The sequence below is a fragment of the Manis pentadactyla genome, chromosome 13 (assembly GCF_030020395.1).
Source record: "Manis pentadactyla isolate mManPen7 chromosome 13, mManPen7.hap1, whole genome shotgun sequence".
Classification (NCBI taxonomy): Eukaryota; Metazoa; Chordata; class Mammalia; order Pholidota; family Manidae; genus Manis; species Manis pentadactyla.
Window position 1 is genome coordinate 19,059,239 of NC_080031.1, and position 17,586 is coordinate 19,076,824.

Below are 17,586 nucleotides of genomic sequence, written 5' to 3' on the forward strand. Positions count from 1 at the left end.
AGCACCAGCATATGTGAAACAAATACTAACAGAACTAAAGGGGGATATAGACTGCAATGCATTCATTCTAGAAGACTTCAACACACCACTCACCCCAAAGGATAGATCCACTGGGCAGAAAATAAGTAAGGACACGGAAGCACTGAACAACACAGTAGAGCAGATGGACCTAATAGACATCTATAGAACTCTACATCCAAAAGCAGCGGGATATACATTCTTCTCAAGTGCACATGGAACATTCTCCAGAATAGACCACATACTAGGCCACAAAAAGAGCCTCAGAAAATTCCAAAAGACTGAAATCCTACCAACCAACTTTTCAGACCACAAAGGCATAAAACTAGAAATAAACTGTACAAAGAAAGCAAAGAGGCTCACAAACACATGGATGCTTAACAACACGCTCCTAAATAATCAATGGATCAATGACCAAATCAAAATGGAGATCCAGCAATATATGGAAACAAATGACAACAACAACACTAAGCCCCAACTTCTGTGGGACACAGCAAAAGCAGTCTTAAGGGGAAAGTATATAGCAATCCAAGCATATTTAAAAAAGGAAGAGCAATCCCAAATGAATGGTCTAATGTCACAATTGTTGAAATTGGAAAAAGAAGAACAGATGAGGCATAAGGTCAGCAGAAGGAGGGACATAATAAAGATCAGAGAAGAAATAAATAAAATTGAGAAGAATAAAACAATAGCAAAAATCAATGAAACCAAGAGCTGGTTCTTCGAGAAAATAAACAAAATAGATAAGCCTCTAGCCAGACTTATTAAGAAGAAAAGAGAGTCAACACAAATCAACAGTATCAGAAACGAGAAAGGAAAAATCACGACGGACCCCACGGAAATGCAAAGAATTATTGGAGAATACTATGAAAACCTATATGCTAACAAGCTGGGAAACCTAGGAGAAATGGACAACTTCCTAGAAAAATATAACCTTCCAAGATTGACCCAGGAAGAAACAGAAAATCTAAACAGACCAATTACCAGCAACGAAATTGAAGAGGTAATCAAAAAACTACCAAAGAACAAAACCCCCGGACCAGATGGATTTACCTCGGAATTTTATCAGACATACAGGGAAGACATAATACCCATTCTCCTTAAAGTTTTCCAAAAAATAGAGGAGGAGGGGATACTCCCAAACTCATTCTATGAAGCTAACATCACCCTAATAGCAAAACCAGGCAAAGACCCCACCAAAAAAGAAAACTACAGACCAATATCCCTGATGAACGTAGATGCAAAAATACTCAACAAAATATTAGCAAACCGAATTCAAAAATACATCAAAAGGATCATACACCATGACCAAGTGGGATTCATCCCAGGGATGCAAGGATGGTACAACATTCGAAAGTCCATCAACATCATCCACCACATCAACAAAAAGAAAGACAAAAACCACATGATCATCTCCATACATGCTGAAAAAGCATTTGACAAAGTTCAACATCCATTCATGTTAAAAACTCTCAGCAAAATGGGAATAGAGGGCAAGTACCTCAACATAATAAAGGCCATATATCATAAACCCACAGCCAACATTATATTGAACAGCGAGAAGCTGAAAGCATTTCCTCTGAGATCGGGAACTAGACAGGGATGCCCACTCTCTCCACTGTTATTTAACATAGTACTGGAGGTCCTAGCCACGGCAATCAGACAAAATAAAGAAATACAAGGAATCCAGATTGGTAAAGAAGAAGTTAAACTGTCACTATTTGCAGATGACATGATACTGTACATAAAAAACCCTAAAGACCCCACCCCAAAACTACTAGAACTGATAACGGAATACAGCAAAGTTGCAGGATACAAAATCAACACACAGAAATCTGTGGCTTTCCTATATACTAACAATGAACCAACAGAGAGAGAAATCAGGAAAACAACTCCATTCACAATTGCATCAAAAAAAATAAAATACCTAGGAATAAACCTAACCAAAGAAGTGAAAGACTTATACTCTGAAAACTACAAGTCACTCTTAAGAGAAATTAAAGGGGACACTAACAGATGGAAACTCATCCCATGCTCGTGGCTAGGAAGAATTAATATCGTTAAAATGGCCATCCTGCCCAAAGCAATATACAGATTTGATGAAATCCCTATGAAACTACCAGCAACATTCTTCAATGAACTGGAACAAATAACTCAAAAATTCATATGGAAACACCAAAGACCCCGAATAGCCAAAGCAATCCTGAGAAAGAAGAATAAAGTAGGGGGGATCTCACTCCCCAACTTCAAGCTCTACTATAAAGCCATAGTAATCAAGACAATTTGGTACTGGCACAAGAGCAGAGCCACAGACCAATGGAACAGACTAGAGAATCCAGACATTAACCCAGACATATATGGTCAATTAATATTTGATAAAGGAGCCATGGACATACAATGGCGAAATGACAGTCTCTTCAACAGGTGGTGCTGGCAAAACTGGACAGCTACATGTAGGAGAATGAAACTGGACCATTGTCTAACCCCATATACAAAAGTAAACTCAAAATGGATCAAAGACCTGAATGTAAGCCATGAAACCATTAAACTCTTGGAAGAAAACATAGGCAAAAACCTCTTAGACATAAACATGAGTGACCTCTTCTTGAACATATCTCCCCGGGCAAGGAAAACAACAGCAAAAATGAGTAAGTGGGACTATATTAAGCTGAAAAGCTTCTGTACAGCAAAAGACACCATCAATAAAACAAGAAGGATCCCTACAGTATGGGAGAATATATTTGAAAATGACACATCCGATAAAGGCTTGACGTCCAGAATATATAAGGAGCTCTCACGCCTCAACAAACAAAAAACAAATAACCCAATTAAAAAATGGGCAGAGGAACTGAACAGACAGTTCTCCAAAAAAGAAATACAGATGGCCAACAGACACATGAAAAGATGCTCCACATCGCTAATTATCAGAGAAATGCAAATTAAAACTACAATGAGGTATCACCTCACACCAGTAAGGATGGCTGCCATCCAAAAGACAAACAACAACAAGTGTTGGCGAGGCTGTGGAGAAAGGGGAACCCTCCTACACTGCTGGTGGGAATGTAAGTTAGTTCAACCATTGTGGAAAGCAGTATGGAGGTACATCAAAATGCTCAAAACAGACTTACCATTTGACCCAGGAATTCCACTCCTAGGAATTTACCCTAAGAATGCAGCAATCAAGTTTGAGAAAGACAGATGCACCCCTATGTTTATTGCAGCACTATTTACAATAGCCAAGAATTGGAAGCAACCTAAATGTCCATCAATAGATGAATGGATAAAGAAGATGTGGTACATATACACAATGGAGTACTACTCAGCTATAAGAAAAGGGCAAATCCAATCATTTGCAGCAACATGGATGGAGCTGGAGGGTATTATGCTCAGTGAAACAAGCCAAGCGGAGAAAGAGAAATACCAAATGATTTCACTTATCTGTGGAATATAAGAACAAAGGAAAAACTGAAGGAACAAAACAGCAGCAGAATCACAGAACTCAAGAATGGACTAACAGGTACCAAAGGGAAAGGGACTGGGGAGGATGGGTGGGTAGGGAGGGATAAGGGGGGGAGAAGTAGGGGGGTATTAAGATTAACATGCATGGGGGGGTAGGAGAAAACGGAGGGCTGTACAACACAGAGAAGGCAAGTAGTGATTCTACAACATTTTGCTATGCTGATGGACAGTGACTGTAAAGGGGTTTATAGGGGAGACCTGGTATAGGGGAGAGCCTAGTAAACATAATATTCGTCACGTAAGTGTAGATTAGTGATAGCAAAAAAAAAAAAAAAAAAAAAAAGGGCAGTTCCTGTGTGGTAACCTCCAACGAGTTCTACACAAGGGTATAAAGGGCATATAAAAGTGTAGGCAAAGGGTCTGTTTGTGTTTATACAGAGGATCAAAGCCTAATTGGGCTACCCCGAAAATGAACTAAGATACGATATGAAAAAGAACTTCCAACATCTGCACCCTCTGGAAGACTCATGCCAGAAGATGATCATCAAAAAACCCCAACAAAGATCCACGCACTGCTACAGCTGTAGATGCACTCATCCCACCAGTTCCTGGACCTGCCATGGGAATGAGGAAGGAGATATCTAAGCTGGCCTGTGCATACAGTAAAACAACAAAATTGGACTGGATCTATACTGTTGGAACTCAACCAAGAATTTGGAGAAGTGCAAATTGTAGCGCTCCAAAGTCTTACAACTACAAACTATTTATTGTTAAAAGAACATATGGCATGTGAACAGTCCCCAGGAATGGGTTGTTTTAATTTGTCTGATTTCTCTCAGACTGTTCAAGTTCAGTTGGACAATATCCACCATATCATAGATAAGTTTTCACAAATGCCTAAGGTGCCTAACTGGTTTTCTTGGTTTCACTGCAGATGGCTGGTAATTACAGATATGCTTTGGTTATGTAACTATACTCCTATTATGTTAATGTGTGTGTGCAATTTAAGTAGTAGCTTAAAACCTATACATGCTGAAGTTACTCTACGAGAAGATATATCAAAGAAATAATCAATCTTCCCATGTTTTCTTCCGCCTGCTACTTCTATAGCTTTTCTTCTTCCTTCCTAATTACAACCCTTAAATAGAATTCGTGCCTCATATCAAATTTACCGAGTATCATAATTCTTCCAAGTGGTAAAGATACCTCAAGACAAATGCTGGGCATAGAAGCCACAGGGCATAAATATGCAAAGAAGTAAAAAGCTAACTTTTTCAAACAATAAGGCTTCTCTCTCACTTACCAACTTCACATTTCCCTGTATGGCCCCGGAAGATGACTGGTTAGCCAGAGACGGGTAAGATTCCTCAAGGGAGGAACAACCTAAGACAGGCACAGTCGCAGGGGGGCCATCAGGTGAGAAATTGGGGATCAACAGAGGTGAGGCTTAGAACCTCACCCCCCCGTTCTGAGAGAAATCTTCTGCATACGTGGATGTTTTATTGCCCTTGTCTAGCTTGGATTAACACATAGTCTACAGGCACACACCTGATCATCTACATGTGCTCTCTTACAACACTAAACTATGTTTTCTACCTTTATCTTGTATCTACCTACCACTTCAGCATTTTATTAAAAATAATAATAATAAAGAGAGAAATGTGGTATCCACATATAAATCAAGTATAAAAACCAAATGAGTATTCATATTTGAACTGACTGTTTAGAGTTCATAATGCATGAGCAAAACTGAAAGTTTCTGTGATGACTGCCCTTGTACTGTTCACTATGTAACTTATTCATTATGTAAGAATTTGTTCTACATGTAAGAACTTGTTTGTTATGCCTCAGAAGATTGGAGACTGACAAAAATTAGGCTTGGGGTGGAATAATGATTGTGCATTGAGCATTGACTCCCCTATACAGAATTTTATTGTCGTTAACAACCATTTGATCAATAAATATGAGAGATGCCCTCACAAAAAAAAAAAAAAAAAGGACAGACTTCCAATGGTAAAATAAATTAGTAACCGGGATGTAAGGTATAGCATAAGGAATATAGTCAAGATATTGTAACAGCCTGGTAGGGTGATAGCTGGAACCTAGAATTATGTATATAAATGTTCTACCACTGTGTTGTACACTTGAAACTCATGTAATGTAATACTGTGTGTCAACTACCCTTCAATAAAAAATAATTATTAAAAAAAAAAAAAAAAAAAAAAGGATCATACACCATGACCAAGTGGGATTCATTCCAGGGATGCAAGGATGGTACAACATTCGAAAGTCCATCAACATCATCCACCACATCAACAAAAAGAAAGACAAAAACCACATGATCATCTCCATAGATGCTGAAAAAGCATTTGACAAAGTTCAACATCCATTCATGTTAAAAACTCTCAGCAAAATGGGAATAGAGGGCAAGTACCTCAACATAATAAAGGCCATATATCATAAACCCACAGCCAACATTATATTGAACAGCGAGAAGCTGAAAGCATTTCCTCTGAGATCGGGAACTAGACAGGGATGCCCACTCTCTCCACTGTTATTTAACATAGTACTGGAGGTCCTAGCCATGGCAATCAGACAAAATAAAGAAATACAAGGAATCCAGATTGGTAAAGAAGAAGTTAAACTGTCACTATTTGCAGATGACATGATACTGTACATAAAAAACCCAAAGACTCCACCCCAAAACTACTAGAACTGATATCGGAATACAGCAAAGTTGCAGGATACAAAATCAACACACAGAAATCTGTGGCTTTCCTATATACTAACAATGAACCAACAGAGAGAGAAATCAGGAAAACAACTCCATTCACAATTGCATCAAAAAAAATAAAATACCTAGGAATAAACCTAACCAAAGAAGTGAAAGACTTATACTCTGAAAACTACAAGTCACTCTTAAGAGAAATTAAAGGGGACACTAACAGATGGAAACTCATCCCATGCTCGTGGCTAGGAAGAATTAATATCGTTAAAATGGCCATCCTGCCCAAAGCAATATACAGATTTGATGCAATCCCTATGAAACTACCAGCAACATTCTTCAATGAACTGGAACAAATAATTCAAAAATTCATATGGAAACACCAAAGACCCCGAATAGCCAAAGCAATCCTGAGAAAGAAGAATAATGTAGGGGGGATCTCACTCCCCAACTTCAAGCTCTACTATAAAGCCATAGTAATCAAGACAATTTGGTACTGGCACAAGAGCAGAGCCACAGACCAATGGAACAGACTAGAGAATCCAGACATGAACCCAGACATATATGGTCAATTAATATTTGATAAAGGAGCCATGGACATACAATGGCGAAATGACAGTCTCTTCAACAGGTGGTGCTGGCAAAACTGGACAGCTACATGTAGGAGAATGAAACTGGACCATTGTCTAACCCCATATACAAAAGTAAACTCAAAATGGATCAAAGACCTGAATGTAAGCCATGAAACCATTAAACTCTTGGAAGAAAACATAGGCAAAAACCTCTTAGACATAAACATGAGTGACCTCTTCTTGAACATATCTCCCCGGGCAAGGAAAACAACAGCAAAAATGAGTAAGTGGGACTATATTAAGCTGAAAAGCTTCTGTACAGCAAAAGACACCATCAATAGAACAAAAAGGATCCCTACAGTATGGGAGAATATATTTGAAAATGACACATCCGATAAAGGCTTGACGTCCAGAATATATAAGGAGCTCTCACGCCTCAACAAACAAAAAACAAATAACCCAATTAAAAAATGGGCAGAGGAACTGAACAGACAGTTCTCCAAAAAAGAAATACAGATGGCCAACAGACACATGAAAAGATGCTCCACATCGCTAATTATCAGAGAAATGCAAATTAAAACTACAATGAGGTATCACCTCACACCAGTAAGGATGGCTGCCATCCAAAAGACAAACAACAACAAATGTTGGCGAGGCTGTGGAGAAAGGGGAACCCTCCTACACTGCTGGTGGGAATGTAAGTTAGTTCAACCATTGTGGAAAGCAGTATGGAGGTACATCAAAATGCTCAAAACAGACTTACCATTTGACCCAGGAATTGCACTCCTAGGAATTTACCCTAAGAATGCAGCAATCAAGTATGAGAAAGATCAGTGCACCCCTATGTTTATCGCAGCACTATTTACAATAGCCAAGAATTGGAAGCAACCTAAATGTCCATCGATAGATGAATGGATAAAGTAGATGTGGTACATATACACAATGGAATACTACTCAGCCATAAGAAAAGGGCAAATCCTACCATTTGCAGCAACATGGATGGAGCTGGAGGGTATTATGCTCAGTGAAACAAGCCAAGCGGAGAAAGAGAAATACCAAATGATTTCACTTATCTGTGGAATATAAGAACAAAGGAAAAACTGAAGGAACAAAACAGCAGCAGAATCACAGAACTCAAGAATGGACTAACAGGTACCAAAGGGAAAGGGACTGGGGAGGATGGGTGGGTAGGGAGGGATAAGGGGGGGAGAAATAGGGGGGTATTAAGATTAGCATGCATGGGGGGGTAGGAGAAAAGGGAAGGCTGTACAACACAGAGAAGGCAAGTAGTGATTCTACAACATTTTGCTATGCTGATGGACAGTGACTGTAAAGGGGTTTACAGGGGAGACCTGGTATAGGGGAGAGCCTAGTAAACATAATATTCGTCATTTAAGTGTAGATTAGTGATACCAAAAACAAAACAAAACAAAACAAACAAACAAAAAAAAGGGCAGTTCCTGTGTGGTAACCTCCAATGAGTTCTACACAAGGGTATAAAGGGCATATAAAAGTGTAGGCAAAGTGTCTGTTTACGTTTATACAGAAGATCAAAGCCTAATTGGGCTACCCCGAAAATGAACTAAGATACGATATGAAAGAGAACTTCCAACATCAGCACTCTCTGGAAGTCTCATGCCAGAAGATGCTCATCAAAAAACCCCAACAAAGATCCACGCACTGCTACAGCTGTAGATGCACTCATCCCACCAGCTCCTGGACTTGCCATCGGAATGAAGGAGATATCTAAGCTGGCCTGTGCATACAGTAAAACAACAAATTTGACTGGAGCTATACTGTTGGAACTCAACCAAGAATTAGGAGAAGTGCAAATTGTAGCGCTCCAAAATCTTACAACTACAGACTATTTACTGTTAAAAGAACATAAGGGATGTGAACATTCCCCAGGAATGGGTTGTTTTAATTTGTCTGATTTCTCTCAGACTGTTCAAGTTCAGTTGGACAATATCCACCATATCATAGATAAGTTTTCACAAATGCCTAAGGTGCCTAACTGGTTTTCTTGATTTCACTGGAGATGGCTGGTAATTACAGATATGCTTTAGTTATGTAACTATACTCCTATTATGTTAATGTGTGTGTGCAATTTAAGTAGTAGCTTAAAACCTATACATGCTGAAGTTACTCTACAAGAAGATATGTCAAAGAAATAATCAATCTTCCCATGTTTTCTTCCATCTGCTACTTGTATAGCTTTTCTTCTTCCTTCCTAATTACAACCCTTAAATAGAATTCGTGCCTCATATCGAATTTACCGAGTATCATAATTCTTCCAAGTGGTAAAGATACTTCAAGACAAATGCTGGGCATAGAAGCCACAGGGCATAAATATGCAAAGAAGTAAAAAGGTAACCTTTTCAAACAATAAGGCTTCTCTCTCACTTACCAACTTTACATTTCCGTGCATGGCCCCGGAAGATGACTGGTTAGCCAGAGACGGGTAAGATTCCTCAAGGGAGGAACAACCTAAGACAGGCACAGTCGCAGGGGGGCCATCAGGTGAGAAATTGGAAATCAACAGAGGTGAGGCTTAGAACCTCACCCCCCCTCCGTTCTGAGAGAAATCTTCTGCGTACGTGGATGTTTTATTGCCCTTGTCTAGCTTGGATTAACACATAGTCTACAGGCACACACCTGATCATCTACATTTGCTCTCTTACAACACTAAACTATGTTTTCTACCTTTATCTTGTATCTACCTACCACTTCAGCATTTTATTACAAATAATAATAATAAAGAGAGAAATGTGGTATCCACATATAAATCAAGTATAAAAACCAAATGAGTATTCATATTTGAACTGACTGTTTATAGTTCGTAATGCATGAGCAAAACCGAAAGTTTCTGTGATGACTGCCCTTGTACTGTTCACTATGTAACTTATTCATTATGTAAGAATTTGTTCTCCATGTAAGAACTTGTTTGTTATGCCTCAGAAGATTGGAGACTGACGAAAATTAGGCTTGGGGTGGATTAATGATTGTGCATTGAGCATTGACTCCCCTATACAGAATTTTAATGTCGTTAACAACCACTTGATCAGTAAATATGATAGATGCCCTCACAAAAAAAAAAAAAAAAAAAAAGGACAGACTTCCAATGATAAAATAAATAAGTAACCGGGATGTAATGTATAGCATAAGGAATATAGTCAAGATATTGTAACAGCTTGGTAGGGTGATAGCTGGAACCTAGAATTATGTATATAAATGTTTTATCACTGTGTTGTACACTTGAAACTAATGTAATGTAATACTGTGCGTCAACTACCCTTCAATAAAAAATAATTATTTAAAAAAAAGTAAATAAATAAAATAAAATAAAATAAAAAAGAAAAGCCAAAGACATTTTTTGTGTGTGTGTGTTTTAGAAAAATTATTTAAAACATCAAAGAAAAATGTTAAGAATTGTGTAGTTTGTACATATAGCAATAAAATGTATAACTTATAATAGTAAAAGGAAGAGAAGGGAAGAAAGGGAAGTATATTCTAAGATTCTTACATTAACTGTAAAGTAGTAGAATATTATCTGAAGATTGACTGTTAAAAGTACTTACTGTATACCCAAAACAAACACTTAAAACACACTCGCATGCAAAGTATAGTTAATAAGTCAAAAGAAGTAACATGGGATACGAAAACAATACTTTCTCCATAAAAGGGCAGTAAGAAGGTAAAATGGGACAGAACATATGGGACAAGAAAATAAATAGCAAGATGGCAGGAACCTAATCACGTTGATAATTATATGTTAAGTATAATTATCTAAATTGTCTAAACATTCCAGTAAAAAGGCAAAGACTGTCAGAGTGGGTTAAAAATGTGGCCAATGCCAGGCAGTCTATGACACACTCTTTAATATAAATACACAGGTCAGTTAAAAAGAAAAGCAGGGGAAAGGATGTACCAAGTAAGGACAGTCATAAGACAACTAGAATGGCTATCTTAACATCAAAGTAGATTTCAGGACAAGGAATACAACCAAAAAGGGACATAACATAATACCAAAGGATCAATTCATCAGGAAGATGTGCAATCATAGCTGTTTGTATTTAACCAACTTTCAACATACCTTAAGTTAAAAACAACAGAACTAAGAAGAGAAACTGAAAAACTGACAATCATACTTGGAGATTTCAAAAGTCCTCTCTCTCAGTAATGGATAAACAGAAGTTTAGGAAAGATATAAATGACATGAACAGACCTAGCACCAACCAGACCTACTCAAAGAAAACTAGATTCCCCAAAGGAAGAATGCACATTTTATTCCAGGGCAAACAGAAGATTCTCCAAGTCAGACCCTGTGCTGGGCCATTAAAAGCAAAAACTCTAATTTAAAAGCATGGTAATCATACAAAGCATGTGCTGTGATCTCAATATAATTAAAACAGAAATAATTACCATTAAGATTTCAGGGAAGTCCTCAAATATTTGGAAATTAAACACAGTACTCAATAACTCCAAGGTGTACTAAATCACAAGAAAAATCAGAAAATTGCTTTGGCCTGAATGATAATGAAAACAAATTATCAAAATTTGTGGGATGCGAATAAAGCAGTACATAAAAGGAAATTCATAACATGGATATTAGAAACAAGGAAAAGTATGTGAAAACAAAGATCTAAGCATCTAGCTTCAGAAGTTAGAATAAGAACAAATTAAGCCCAAAGTAAGGGAGTAACAGAAAAAAGACCAAAATCATTGAAATAAGAAGTGGATGAAGAGAGTATAATGAAGGAAAAACAAAATACACATTATGCACATCAGACATAAAGGAGGACATAACACTACAGATTCTACAAACAAAAACTTCAAGGGAACCTCCAGTCCCAGGTGGCTTCACTAATGAATTCTAGCAAAAATTTGAGGAAGAAAAACAACCAATTCTTCACGAACTCCCAAAATACAAGAGGCAAGAACACTACCCAACTTGTTCTATGAGACTGGTATTACCCTAAAACCCAAGCTGGACAAAAACATCTCAAAATAAAAAGGAATCTAGCAACATATAAAGTTTATATGCTATAACCAAGGTCATGCAAAATTGGTTTAACATGAAAATAAAGCAATGCAATATGCTATCTTATTAGACTAAAGAACAAAACCACACCATCACCTCACAGATGCAGAATAGCAAATGAAAAAATTCAATTCTCTTTCATAATAAAACACTCAACAAACTAATACTCTGATAAAGGCCATCCTCAAAACACCCACAGCAATTGTCATACTTAGGGGCAAAAGACTGAAAGTTTTCCTCCTGACATCATGAACACAAGATGCCCACCTCCCTGCTTCTATGCAATACCATCCTGGAGGTCCTAACCAGGGCAATTAGACAAGCGAAGGAACTAAGAGGCACCTGGACTGGAAGGAAGAAGTAAAATTATGTCTATTCACAGACAACATAAGATTATACATGGAAAATCCTACTATAAGTTCAGCAGGGTTGCAAGGTGAGAGTTCAAATATCAAAAACCAGTTGTTGTTCTATTTACGGCTAGTAAATAAACCAAAAATGAAACTAAGAAAACAGTTTCACCTACAAGAGCATGGAAAAGAATAAAATACTTAAGAATAGATTTAACCAAGGAAGTGCAAGAGTTGTACACTGAAAACTACAAAATATCACTGAAACAAATTAAAGACCTAAGTAAATGATCCACAGATTCAGTGCAATCTCTGCCAAAATCCCAGCAGCCTTTTTCGGGGGCAGAAATTGACATGCAAATGCTTTTGGAAATGCAAATGACCCAGAATAACCAAAACAATGCTGAAAAATAACACTGTGATCGAATATTAACTATCAACAGCCTTCCAACCATAATCCCAAAGATTTAAAAGCAGAAGGCAATTGGCAAGAATAAGACTTGCTGGAAAACTACAGGTGGCCCTATAAAATTAGTAACAGCCACCTCTTGCCTCTAGCATGAATCTCAACCTTACTCAGAAGGAACTGCATCTAGCAAGGGAAGGGAAGTGTAAAACTGGGTTTCTAAGCCACCACTTTTCTGTGAGAGCCCAGTTACAACCAAGACACTGCTTAGCAACTAAGCTTTACAAATAATACAAATCAATGTTTTAATTTTTGTATTACGTATCTTTCTACCAATTCCCCAAATCATACAGAATAGATCCTTAACATTTACTACAAATGCATTTATATAAACAATGACCGGCAGCAGAGCTGACTAATCCTGTTTTTCTTTTTCATGTGAACTGTGGGTTCTCCAGCTGTACCTGCTTCCCCCTCCCTTGCCTCAAGGAGGGAGGAAAAGGGACTGCTTCGCTGCTCAGAGGAACAGCTGCCTAAGTTCTCTGACTGTAAAGGAAGTGGATTTTGTACATATGAAACTAATACAATACTGTAGGTCAGCTATGCTTTTTTAATTAAAAAAAAGTTTTTTAAATGATACCAAGAAAAAAGGGAGTGGAACAGTGCTCATAAACAGACTCCTCTCCTATGCTTACCTTCATCAAATTGTTCCCAACTATTCTCATGCTTGCTCTGAGTGGTTTTAACCTATTTTTTCACACCCACACAGGTGACATATAACATGACTCCCCACAGCAGTTTTTCTCAATCTGGCCAGGGAGTCAGGAGGACAGGGAACAGCATCAGTATCTCATCCTAGGTCAGGTGGATGGGAGTGGAGCTCCTGTAGCTTGGAATCACTGCCCTCCATCCAGCCTCACCCCTCTTAGATTACTTGTATGAGGTCATACATATAGCATAATATCACAAAACAAACAAATTTAAAGAAAGCAGAAAGACATTCCTGGAACTCCTATAACATGCCTTTACTTCACAGGCTTACTCTCATTTAACCCTCAGAACAGTTGGGTTATCACTGCCCATTTTATGTCAGGACACAAAGTGAGTTCAAAACAACATAGAAACATTGAAAACTATGCAAGAGCTGAAACTGTTATATCACATATCCATACCTGGTACTTCTAGTAGCAGAAAATAAAGCCCAGCGGCATGAAGGCCGTATTCTCGATACCACACACTGACGTTTTTCTTATGTACTGTTTGAACAAAGTGATAGAACAATGCCACCAGTGCACTGTGGGAAATATTGTTCTCATTGAAGAAGGTCCAAATGCTCTGAGAAGGGGGGTAAATCACACAAGCCAGTAATTAGAGAGAGGGAAAAATCTCTTATTTGATTTTTGTAAGTACGCAATGCCTTACAAAAAAAGGATGAAAAAGAAAATGAAAATGAAAAAGGAATGAACCAGCCTACCAGCCTGGTTCCTAATTATAAACATTTGCCATCATGAAAAGGACTGAAAAAAATTTTTTAATGTATTATTCACAATTACAAAGATAAGTAAATATACAAGAAATTTAAATGATTAAACTTACAAAAAAGTTTGGGCTAACTTTGATGCATAGATATTTATGAAATTCTTATAGCTAAAAACTACATTAAGATTTTTGGGACACCCTATACTAGTGATTATTCAGACAAGCTACCCCTCCATCTATGTTAAATGTACCCAAATCCATTTATCTCTCTAATTATTAACTGAGGAAATCAGAACAATTTATTTAAATTTAAGTGTTCTGCAGGCAAAAAGATTTCAGAAGTAGCCTAGGTTAGAAAGGAAACAAACCCTAGAATATGTCACATTTTTATTAATTTTATCCTTATTCCACACTTCCCCTATTAAACACATGAAGAAGAAATGGGTTATCTCTGTAAACCAAATATAGCAAGAACTAAACATGATTTACCTTGGAGTACCTTAAAAAGACAGGCCCACAAAAGTTCAAGAAATCTTGACTTTCGTACTTCCTGGTTCCCTAAAATACGGCCCATGGAAGGTAATGCCTTGGCTGTGCCACACTGATTAGCACACGCCTTCTTATGGAAGAGGCCGTTTGAAATATTTTCAGCACTCTCCATTACTTCACCATAGAACTTCTGGAAGAAATCATCTCCTGCCTTTACAGCAGTTATATCTTTATTCCTAAAGCCACTTCACTCACCTGTAACTGTGACCCTTGAGGTCACCAAGGTCAATCCAATCATCTGCCTCAAATGCCCTGACCCTGACCTCTGCATGCCAGCACCTCTGCAGCATCTGGTACCTGATCAGCATCAGCACCCCCACTGTTGCTGCTCCTCCTGTCCCCTTCTGCCAGATTTTTCATTTCTGTCCCATCTATTCCCTCACTGATCCCATGCATCGCTGCACTTCAACCATCACCTTTATTTGGAGGCCTCTTCTGTCTATTTTGTTGTATCTTAGCCTCTCTCCTGGTCTTCAGATTCACATTTCCAGCTACTGATTACACCTCCCTAAAGATCTAACAGAATCTCACCTTCAAAAGCTTAAAAGAGGCCCCATACTTTGTCCACTTGACTACACTTTCTCCCTCATCCCCACCTGGGTTAACAGTATCATCACACCCCTAGCTGCCAAATCTTGGTGACCTTTGAGACTTTCCTTTCTTTCTCTCACCCCCATACCCAGTCAATTTAGTACTCTGCATTCTGTCTTCCAGATTTGATAAAAGCTGGCTAAGTTCACAAAGCCCTAATAACTCTACTTCAGAAAATGTCCCTAGTTTTTAGCCCTCCTTTCCAATTCCCACAACAATAACTCCAGACCATGCCATAACACACATAAAACCTAGGGGAGCAAAATAATCTCCCATTCCCACTCCAGTCTATCCAGGTCAAGAACATGTGTCCTAAAACAGATGTATTCTTGTGAGTTAGTCTGTTGCTCACTAGAAACTCTTCCTCCTAGAGCTGACTGTGAGGGTTACCTGAGCATATGTATGATGCTTGGAACTGAACTTTATATACAATAATACCCTATTATAATTTTCGAACCTCACTTACAGCTACCCATGATCTATTCTCAGTCCAATTTATTGTCCTGTTTCATCACATTCTTAAAATTCTGTATGCCATTGGCACTACATACTCAGGATTCTCTTCACATTCTCACCGTGTTGTTCCTGTCCTAGGAATGCCCTAGGACTCAACTTTCTGCTAATCAACACTGCCCATTTGTGAAAACTTGCCTCCAACTACTTTCTTTCTGGGACCTTTCCAGTCTTACCCTACTCCCTTTTCCATGCCCTTTAGATGTTATCTAACCTTTCTTAAGAGCAGTTTTTACAATGCAGTTCACCAAATACTTCCGGTTCTTCCCCTAGACTCCTGATGACACTATGCCTCTTCATGCCCCTGTTGTTGGATACGGTTGCCGGACTTGCTTAGGCCATGAAATGCAAGTGGGAGCTCTATGAGCCTGTGCTTAATTCTGCACTCTCCTAACCGGGGGTGTCCTGGATGTAGGGAGAGGCTTTGTATCTTCATCATTTTACCTTCTAACATACCTAACGCAGTACTCAGCAGTATGCTTAATGAATGTGTAACAAGATGATTTAACTTTTGAACAGCTATGTGAAACTTTTAACTGAAATATTTTTTGTTAAATTTTTCAGAGATGTTAGTATCTAAGTATTTCATGTTCTGCTTTCTAGCCCTTCAGTTTCTGAAAAGCAATTAATGATCTAAATTATAATAAGCATACTAAGTAGCATTCGATATTTAAAGGAACTCTATGTTCCATTTGTAAATAAACTAATCATGTCTCAGTTCAATAATATCAGATTTTGTTAAAATTAAGAGATGCCTGAACTGTTATTGTATTTTTCTTGGCCTTTTTTATCTGGTTTGTCTGGTTTTCCTCCTTGTTTTGGCATTTATTCTTTAATTTGCTTTTGTAAAAAATGGTCATCACTTGAAAAAAATCAGAATACCTCAAACCTTTTGGAAGAGAGCTATTAGGATACTCCCATAAATTAACTAACACTAACAAGGCTAAGGTTTAAATTATAACAACAACTTTCATCTTCCGCTTCTAACACCTAAAGATGGCTAGCTTGATTTAAAAATTTTTTTACCTCTGTAGATCCATGTTCTTCAGTAGCAAAGGGGAAAAGACTTTCATAGAGTTTTGTGAATGCATCCAATCCAGTCTCTATGATCTCTGCTTCTATACTGGGATCCAAAGGTTCAGTCTCTGTGAAGTCCATTTCCCATACCATGCCTACCCATTCTAGTGGGAAAAAGCAAATAAATCAACAAATGTTCTGTAACAAGTAAAATGCCAATAATCTTTAGACTTGAGGTACATTCAAGAAGAGAAAAGTTTATTAGTCACAAGGCATATTTAACTATACAATACAGAGATGTAGCATAATTTAAAGAAAGCAGAAAAGTTTAAGAAATCTTTTTTTTTTAATTCTAATTGACAACTAGCTTTTAGATACAAAAGTTTTGGGGAATGACATTTCAAAACCCTTAAAGATCAGGCTTTCCCATAGGTTCAACCTGGAGAAGAGAGGTTAATAAAAGACTGCCTCTCATGCTGCTTTGTGAAAAGCTTACAACCAAGTTAATAAATCCAAGTAAAGCATACAGCACACAGGGACGGCTGATGTGACTGACTGTTTAACATGCTTCATTATTCATTCACTTTCCTAAAAATGTTCTTGCATCTTTCCTGCCTCTTTTTTTGTCATAACACTCTCCCATTTATTTTCTATGCATATTTTTAAACGCACATCAGTATTCTGATCTCATTTCTGAATCAAAACTAACAAAAGAGAAAAGACCTGATCTCAGGAAATCAATAAATTCAATAAATGATAGCTATTATTGTAATCTGTACAATGGATGAGTGTCAAAACAGTTAACACATGTGTAAAACACTAGAGAGCAATACAAAATATTACTGGAGGAAAGGTAGGAACATCGG

At 37.8% G+C, this 17,586-nt stretch overlaps 1 protein-coding gene across 3 annotated transcripts in view; it reads right to left on the reverse strand.

Moving 5' to 3' along the window:
- NCAPD3 (non-SMC condensin II complex subunit D3) overlaps nt 1–17,586 on the reverse strand; it is an 87,975-nt gene that overhangs the window by 68,219 nt on the left and 2,170 nt on the right. For all 3 annotated transcript variants that reach the window (XM_036930046.2, XM_036930045.2, XM_036930047.2), the window contains 2 exons: nt 16,730–16,884; nt 13,744–13,906 (listed from right to left, as the gene is read on the reverse strand). In XM_036930046.2, coding sequence (XP_036785941.2) covers nt 13,744–13,906; nt 16,730–16,884 — 318 coding nt within the window. The remainder of the gene's footprint in view (nt 1–13,743; nt 13,907–16,729; nt 16,885–17,586) is intronic.